Source organism: Rhinolophus sinicus, linkage group LG10 (assembly GCF_036562045.2).
Source record: "Rhinolophus sinicus isolate RSC01 linkage group LG10, ASM3656204v1, whole genome shotgun sequence".
NCBI classification, from domain to species: domain Eukaryota; kingdom Metazoa; phylum Chordata; class Mammalia; order Chiroptera; family Rhinolophidae; genus Rhinolophus; species Rhinolophus sinicus.
The window spans coordinates 94,651,026-94,660,314 of record NC_133759.1 but is presented as its reverse complement, the minus strand read 5'-3'; the positions used below and the strand labels follow the sequence as shown (position 1 = coordinate 94,660,314).

Sequence of the window (9,289 nt, the reverse complement as noted above, 5' to 3'; positions counted from 1 at the left end):
GTAATAGTACCACTTCAATTTACAGGGACAGAACCTAAGGCTCAGAGAAGTATATTTGGACATTTGGAACCAAATACAGCCATGCTTCTGTCAGTAAGAAATACATGTACCACTCACACGTCCATTTAGTCATTAATCACATAGCAATACTTCACGCTTGAAAAGCACGTCTGAGTGTAGCTAGATCTTACTCCAGTGGTTCTGAAACTTGAGCATGGAGGATGTGTTAAAGCACAGAATGCTGGGCCCCACCCTGGTTCTGTAAGTCAGGGGGACACACAGGGGTGCGGAGGACCGGGTTAGTTTAAGAGAAATCCACCCTTACCACGCCAACTTTTAGTGTAACCAGCTCCGCTTGGCGCGCAGAGAGAACTACAAGTCCCGTGGTGCCCCGCGCGCGGTGGGCGGAGAGTCGGACACTTCCGCTCCACGCAGCGCCTCTGCCCCGGCGTCTCGACGTGTCACCGGTGGCGCCGCGGCTGTGGCAAGAGGAGCTGACTGGGGGAGATCGAGGCGGCGGGCGGCTGCGGCGACCCGGCCTGGATCTGCCCCAGCGCGGAAGTGTCCCGGGGTCCGTGGGGAGCAGGAGAGGGAGGCGGTGGCCCGGCCCGCGCGCGCACAATGTTGAACATGTGGAAGGTGCGGGAGCTGGTGGACAAAGCGTGAGTATCGGGGGCAGTTGTGGCCAAGGCCCACGCGGGGGAGGGGAGGAACGGGGTAAGGGGAGCTGGCCCTGCGCACGGGGCGGCCCGCGTCACGCCCCCCCGGCCCGCCAGCCCCATCATGGCGGAGGCCGGCTCTCTCCCCGGCCCCAAGCCTTGCCTGATCGGCGAGGCGGGGAAGGGACTCGTCCTCGTTTCAGAACATCCCCTTTCTCCCCTGTCCAGGCCTTTCCCCGTCCTCCCCCGCCCCACCGCCCGAGGCACAAACCCTTAGGTCCGGGCAGGGGGCGGGGTTGCCTGGAGCTGGGTCACTGCCCCGGCCGAGGACTGGCTTGGCCCCGGGCTGGGTGCTTTGCCTCCGGGGCAGCCGCGGAGGCTGCGGGTGGGGGACACAGAGCATTGGCCCTCGGTGTCCCTAGGGTGCGGTGGTGTGGAGACCTTAGGCCTGGTCGGGATAGGTCCTTTCCCTTTCTGGGTTTCTTTTCATTTCTAATGACCGTGAAGTGTCGGAGTGGGTGGCAGGTGTAACAAGTGGCCGCTGTGGTCAGGCTGAAGTTACTCAAGAGACGCGTCCTTTGCTTTTCTAGCACGAGTGAAAGTAGATGACCACATAATTTCTTGTGATTCTTTTCCTCTTCCCTTTGCACAACGCTTCATTTTTAGAGGGCCGTTTGTCCACTGGCTGTAATTAACGAGTCATTAAGAGGTTTCCCCTAAAGAAAACCACCCAGTTGATCTGCTTTTAACTTCCCTGACAGGTGAAATGACTAATACGTAGTTGATTTCCTTTAAGACTTAGTAAGTGATGACTTTGGTGCCTTGCTACACTGGGAACATTTTAACACTGAAATTGAGTATGTCAGAATAGAACAGCGGTTAAGTAACGTCTTCTAGGACAGCAGGAAATAAAGTTTGAGAATTTAACCAGGCCCCTTCCTTTTGGGTTTCAATGAGTAGGCAGTAAGTGTAGTGACAGAAACAGCTTATTTGTGACACCCATCCAACCTAAAATCAGGAAGTGTCGATGGCAACCTGTTAGGCTTTCTTGACACCAGGGAAAAAATCATTCACAGTGGCTTGGCTGATGCATCAGATAGAACTTAGAGTTTGACCATATTTTCATATTTTCTGCACTACCAAGAAAGCAAAAGAACACCTAAGGAGCATAGGTTTCAAGAGGTGGATTCAAGCGTTGTAACCTTGGCAAGTTGCTTAACCCCAGAGGACCCCAATGTTCTCAAGTGCAAAATGACCATAATGATAGATACCCACCTTAGAACATCAGAATTAAGAGCTAAGAGCTTAAACAGCATATAAACGCTTAACACAATGTGTCTATCTAGATCAGTATACTTTTGATAACTATAGCAGCTGTTCTGCATTGAGAGTGAGATTAACCTCATTAAGAGAGAAGCTCCATGTTTAAAAAGTGATTTGCTTTGGTAATTTTCCTTTATCAACTATTCATTTGACCATTAAGCCCTCAAACGTTTAATTTGGGCTTATTTTGCTATTTACATACCCTTTGCTTTTGCTTTCCAAAGATAAAATAAAATATTGTTTCTTTTCCAGATCCAGGTTCATTGGTTGTTTTTTCATATATGGTATAAAGACTAGGGTACTAGCTTAAACAGTTTTTGAAAGTCCAAGAGTCTCTACAAAACTCTTTCTTATTTCTAAGCAGAAGGACAACAGAAGAAAACCACTAATAAACACCTTGTTATCTTAGAGAACTAAATTTGTGGTACTCAAAAATTTAGAGGCTACATTTTTCAGGACACAAAAATCAAGGCAATATTCCTTCCGCTGCTGTTCGTTTCGTTGTTTGTCTTTATCATCTATGTTACTAACCTTCTAGTGCTTCAGATTAAATTTACCACATAAGTAGGCATCAGTTCATCTAATGGAAGATCTGTTGTTGAAAAATAACTTCTGCCTTTTTACTACCCAACCAAGTTATTCAAGAATATGTAAGAGTGTTGCCACCAAGGACTTTTTAAAGCTTTCATGGTGTCTGATACATGATATTAAGATTAGAACATGAGGTTATTTCACTGATGTATACTCAGGATTTAATTTTATCTTTCACTGGCAGGAGAGAAAATGTTCTTCTCCCCAAATATAAGCATTTTACAACCAGAACTGTGGTACTGTGTCCAGTTAGACTGTTGACCTTAAAATGGCTCTAATGGAGGTAAAGCACGTCTATAGAATGGTTGTCCTCTGATTAGCCAGGGGAGAAGGTGATGAGGGAACTAGCAAATGAGGAAACAGTGAAGTGATTAAGGACTGCTCTGAAAGTTTACACCAGGGGTGTCCAAACTGCAGCCTGCGGGCCAACTGCAGCTCACAATCCATTGTTAATTGGCCCACACAAATTCCAAAAATACATTTAGTTTACTTAAATAAACCAGGTGAGGCAATACGTACTTCACCTGAGTGAGTGGCCCGGCTGTTTGTGTATTTTACCGCATATGGCCCTTGGGGAAAACCGTTGAAAAAAGTTTGGACACCCCTGATCTAGACTAATGAATGAAGGCTTGTAGATAGAAGGGGTATTGATTAAGGGTTTTGGATACCTGGGTTCAGATTCTGACAGTGCCTTACAGACTAGCAATATGTACGATTTGAGGCAGAATCACATTAATCTCTGGACCTTGGATTCCTTATCTGTAAAGTGAGGGATTGGGATAGAGTAAGACTTTCCAACTTCAATGGTTGTTTGGAGACATGAATTTCTATCATGGAAAAAAAAATTGGCACTAGTACTCCATAATAGCAGATAAATTCTGTAAAGTCATTATCCTTTAGAGACAGTTTTGGCTGAAAGGGGGCATTTTTTAAAATAGTAGTAATCAATAAATGTTATATTTAAATGTTTTATGCAGTAAATAAGTACAACCCATGACTCTGGAAAACTATGACTTTTATTTAGTGTACATCCCTACTCAATGAGGTTTACTTCAGAAAGAAGAATGTACGCTTTCAAAATGTGTTCCCTGGAAAGATTGTTAGATTCAATATGGTGATAGTTCTTAAGTATCATGATATGTTTCAAATATTGGCTTTTGAGACCTTTAAGACTTTTACAGGGGGTGCTGAGATATTTTCCATAACTGTGGCAACTCCTGGTAGTAATGTTAAATAGCTCTGTTTTGTAGAACATTGTGGAATTGAGGGAAAGCAGATAAAGCCATGGGCCAGCCAGAGCTTGGAGTGCCAGTTTCCCCCCACTTGTATCAAGTTGCATAAAAGGCAGCTGTGGCAGGAAAGGATAAGTGGCACCACTCCCACCAACTACTCTTATGGCCAGCGTCACTGTCATCCTAGGACCTGCCTCCTTTTACTTGAGGCTGTAGTAAAACAGGGTACTTTATATTTTGTCATGCCATACATATTAATTAAAAGTTGCTACAGTTCTGTTACATTTTTTCTCCAAGTTTTGGAAACATAGGGTTACATGCTATAGTGGTAGATTGAAACTGCTACATATTGTTCAGGCCCAGTTAATCTTCTTTTATCTCAGGAGTAATATTAATGGTAAATGTATTTCATCAATGACTTTTACTCTTTTTATGATAATTCAAACAGCGCTGGCCAAGGTCCTAAGGCAACTGCAATAGACAGTCCATTTTAAGTTATTCTCTTAAACAGCTTGCATTTTCCCCCAATAAGTTGATTTTTGTTGGCGTAATGTGCATTTTTTTAGTTCCTAAATGTTAGATAATGTAATAGAAGTGTAGAAACTACTGTTCTAATCTAGCTAACCCCCGAAGGAGAAACTTTTGCTTTTATAGAAAATAGTTCATTCAATTATTTCAACAGATAGTACATTTATTATTTATTGGATTAGTACTGTATTTTTGAACTTGAAAAGTAAAATATCTGCCTTCAAGAAACTTATCATCACTACAAATATGCCACACCTTGAACTTAGCATTTTCTTTGTTTTTCCTCTTATTTTTCCTATCTTACCAATAAATCTCTGTTCAGTTTGCTTCTTTGAACTTGAAAGCAAAGATGATTGTCAGCTTTTCTAGTCTTACCATATCAACTTTTCTTTGAACCAGTTGTAGATAATTGTTAATTGCTGAAACAATACATTGATTATCCTTCCTCTCTTCTAGTAACTGGACGTAAGTACATAATAAGAATTTAATTCCAAAGAAAGATGAGTTTAATTTATCTTCTGCCAGCATTTCTTAGGGGTGATTTTCTGCAGTTTAATCTACTTAGTACTACTGTCAAGATGCTTTTAAAAGCCACTTAACTGCCTCATTTTTTCTGAACTCTTTAGTGTTAGTAGTTTTTCATCTGTTTACTCGTACATTCACTAAAAGTACTTCTTGGCCTTCTTATCTTAAGTACTACTTACTAGTACTCCTAGTTTTTGCAATATAGCTCCACAGGTGAAACTTTTCCTGTGCTCTCGTCTTTTCTTATTTCCAATATGTAGTTAATATTTCCTTTAAGAAGATTATAGGAAGCTTAAATAACTTTTTTTTAATCCTGAAAAACTTATTGTTTTATCTTTTATATTTAGATCTAGATTTCATATCTAGCTGAAATTTGTTTCTTACCTTTTATTATGCAAAATTTCAAATATATCAAAAAATGGAGGGACTATCTATGTACACATGAATAACTTCAACAATTTGACCTGTCTTGCTTCACCTGTACTTCTCCCTGCCACCCCCACTCCATATTATTTTGAAGCAAATCCCAGACCCCGTTTCATTTCATCTGTAAATATATCAATCTCTAAAAGGTAAGGAGTCATCTTTTTAAATCATAACCACAATACCATAATAAAACCTTAAAAGTTGATTACTTAATATCTAATGTCCAGTCAGCATTCATTTTTTATTGCCTGATAATTCCTTTTTGATGTTTCTGACTAGTGGATCTGTCTCTTGATTCTCTTAATCTATAGGTTCACCCTTTACTTTTTTCCCCCCTTGCAATTTACTTGTTGAAGAAACATGGTTATTTTCATTTGCCTCAGCCTGGATTTTGCTAATTGGATCCCCATGGGATTATTTAAATGTTTCTCTAACCTCTGTATTCCCTGTAAATCTGTAATTGTATCTAGTCATTTGATCAAATTCAAGTTCCAGTTTTTGGAGAGCAAAACTACTTCACAGATTTAAAGTATATTTTTAGTACTTATAGTAGGTCTTCAGTTAAAGAGTTAACTCCTTCCAGTCTCAGCTGACATTACTTAAAATTCTGGGACAATGTATTTAACTCTTAATTCTTTTTTGTTTTTTAAGGGGTCACTTCACATGAGCTTCCCTTGTCTAGCCTAATTATGTGTGTTTGTCCATCTGTACATTTTTATACGTAGTAATTTGCTAGCCATACACACTCCTACCATACACAGGCACTTTCGGGTGGTATTTAATGGATCTTGGAAGCAGTTTGTGGTTGAGATCAGAACTGGATTGAAGTCCTAGGTTCACTACTAAGCAACAGTGATCTTGGGCATTGGAACAGTATCTCTAAATCTCCCTGTCTGTAAAATGGAGATATTTATTTTACAGGGTTCTTGTGAGGATTAAATGCATGTGAAACACTTCGCAAAAATAAACTTGAAACACCTATCATTATCATTATGTAATGCACAAAATAATTTATAATATAGAAAAATCAAACGAATATAGATTTCAAAGACTAAAGGAAATATTGTTAGCAGACTAAATTATTTAAAAGTATGTAAGAATTGTGTCTTAATTCATCAATCATTGTTTTCACTGGCACTCTTCTTCTAAAACTCTTCACCTGAATAGACATCTTACCCTACATGTAGGAGAACTCATATAAATACCTCTATTGTGTGTGCCTTATGTTGTGTTTACCAAATCAAAAATGCTTTCATTTTAATATTGTAAAGCATATTACAGAAATGATTTTTGAAAGACATGTTGAGGAATAAAGTCTTTGGAAAGACATTATTTATTTTTGTCCATCTGTTGATTTTTTTTCAATTTGTTTTGTATTTTCTCAAGATTTTAAAGATACTGCTAATGTGAAACATTTTTTAAATGTAAAAAGACATATTAAGGGAAATTGAAGTTGACAGTTTATCCTTAGTGAGACTGAACAATATCAAGAAAAAGAACCCTGTAAAATACATCAAATTCATGATCTCTGACAGTAGATGAGCAGTATATGCAAGGAAAGCACATTGCAGAAGGGGCTTTCCTATTACTCAACCCATTGTCTCCAACTGGCAAGAAATTCTTTTGGCTCACCAGAGCCCTTTAGCCTGAAAATTAAATACAGGTAGAAGAACATAGCATATTCCCATGTTGGAACCAATTTATAGCTATTTATGACTTGTGGGTAGATTTAGCTAATGAATTATTAAATATAAGTGATTTTGTTAATGCGCGACAATAGGTAGGCATGTTTTATACTTCACTTAAGAAAAGTCTAGTTAGCCAGTTACTTTAGAATGTCTTCTTTTGACATGAATTTTGTTTAGTTTCTAAATTCTTGGAGAGGATTTAAGTTCTACATAGTGCTGATATAAGTAACTTTTTATAACTTGCACGCATACTCACCATTATGTGGTAAATATGTATGCATGCTTCTGAAATATTTCACTCAAAAATTCTCATCAAATAATCTTATATTTTTATAGTAGAAATAAGACATGCATAGGAAATTCAGTTTCTTGTTTTTCTTGCCATTTGTTCTTATGCATTTTTAGCAAATCATTAAAGAACAATGCAAATAAACACTAAGCTTTTTTTCTATTTTTCTCATGTTCATTCTTAAGTTGTCATTTTTTTTCAGTGACTTAGGTTGATGATTAAAACTTTTTATTTGCAGTTAAACCACCATGGTTAAATAATATCCTTAATTTGATATGTTTGACTTTAGTTACAAGTTTGGTACTGCATAGGCTTTGAAGTGTGACTCATTTCTCATGAAGCCAAATAAAAAAATTTAACCCTATAATCTGCTGTCCACACAGTAACGAGTGATTTTTTTTTTTTCTTAGTTTTTGTTGTTGTTTTTATTTGTTTGTTTTTTAATTTTATTGGGGAACAGTGTGTTTCTCCAGGGCCCATCAGCTCCAAGTCATTGTCCTTCAATCTAGTTGTGGAGAGCGCAGCTCACTGGCCCATGTGGGAATCGAACCGGTAACCCTGTTGTTCAGAGCTCTCACTCTCTGTGCTCTAACCAACTGAGCCATCCAGCTGCCCCAAGAGTGATTCTTTAAAAACATGAATATTTCAGATCTGCTCAGATCACTCACTCCCAATCCCTTCTTTTCTCACTGCTGACCAGCCTCTAGATAATGTGGCTCTCTGCTGCCCCCTCTGACCTCATCTCCTCCCACTCGCTGGTTCTTCAGTGTTCTGTTCCTATGTAAAATAGCATGCGTTCACGCTTTCCCCCTACTTTTTTTATGTACATATATTTCTCTGCTGCCTCTAGGATGTTAAGCTTGTAGAGGGCAGAGACTTTGTTTTGTTACTGCTGTACTACTAAATCCTAGAACAGTGTGTGACATGGTAAGTGCTCAATGAATATTTTTGAATGAGTGTTAAATTTAGTAAGTTAATTTACATTACTGAGGAAATCTTGTAAGTCCAGATATTTCTAATGAAAGCTAATAGTTATCAAGCATTTTTCATGTGCCAAGAACACTGGGGCAACATTGTTATTATCCTTACTTTATTGATGAGGAAACTGGCCACAGAAGTCCAAGAACTTGCCCAAAGTAATATATCTAGAAAATAGAGTCTAGATTTAAATTTAGATGATCTGCTTTCAGAACATATATTCACTGTTTTCCCTAACTTTTACAGGATATTATTTAAATTTTAAAAATTGTTATCTTTCACTATAATAAAGGTGAATTACTAGTGTATACCTTAAAAATTACTTGGAAAAACTGGTGATACTTAAGTTTCTGAACCAAATTCAGTGAGAATGTTTATTCTTTTTTTCCCTCCTATATGTACCTGTCATAAAAGTTGTTCTGGACTCTTGCAGTACTCTGAATAATGTTTGTAAGTTGGATGCCCCTCAAAAGGGAAGAAACAAGTTTCTGTTGGTGAAAAAAGAAAATCTTAGCTATTGTAGCAACAGTGCTCACTGTAATTCTTTAAAAATGTTGTGATAGTCATACCTGTATTATATGCTTCAGAATTAGTAGTCCTCTGTAAACAGCTTCTACAACTTTAATAAGTTTCATGTAATCCTATGATCTTTATATGGTAGTTTGCTGTGCCTGTAGTGCTGTCATATTAATCTCTGAATTAAACACAACTTTCCCCAATTTTCCTTATGTTCAAATTGGACCACTTAAGAATAATTTTCCTTAGTCCATTATGTACCTATCCAAATAATATATTTTGGACATAGATTGTAGATATGTAACTGTTATACAATAACTGAAAATACACAGCTGATATCCTTACTAATTTCGGCCATATCTTTAAGGGCCCTTCAATGAGTGCTTTGTTAAATACCTACCATGAGCCCTGTACAGTACTGTAAGAGGCCTTATGGTTCCAATGGCAGCTTATGATTCTGTCACGCACATGAACAAGGGAAAATGATACAAGATGGTACCGTGTTTCCCCGAAAATAAGACCTGGTTTTATATT

General features: G+C 38.5%; 1 protein-coding gene across 2 annotated transcripts in view; it reads left to right on the top strand.

Annotated features, from left to right (window-relative positions):
* Nucleotides 1–418: 418 nt before the first annotated feature.
* The window catches only part of CLINT1 (clathrin interactor 1), a 57,345-nt gene continuing 48,474 nt past the window's right edge, over nucleotides 419–9,289 (top strand). For both annotated transcript variants that reach the window (XM_019740454.2, XM_019740446.2), the window contains exon 1: nucleotides 419–662. In XM_019740454.2, coding sequence (XP_019596013.1) covers nucleotides 622–662 — 41 coding nt within the window. In that variant the 5' untranslated portion in view covers nucleotides 419–621. The remainder of the gene's footprint in view (nucleotides 663–9,289) is intronic.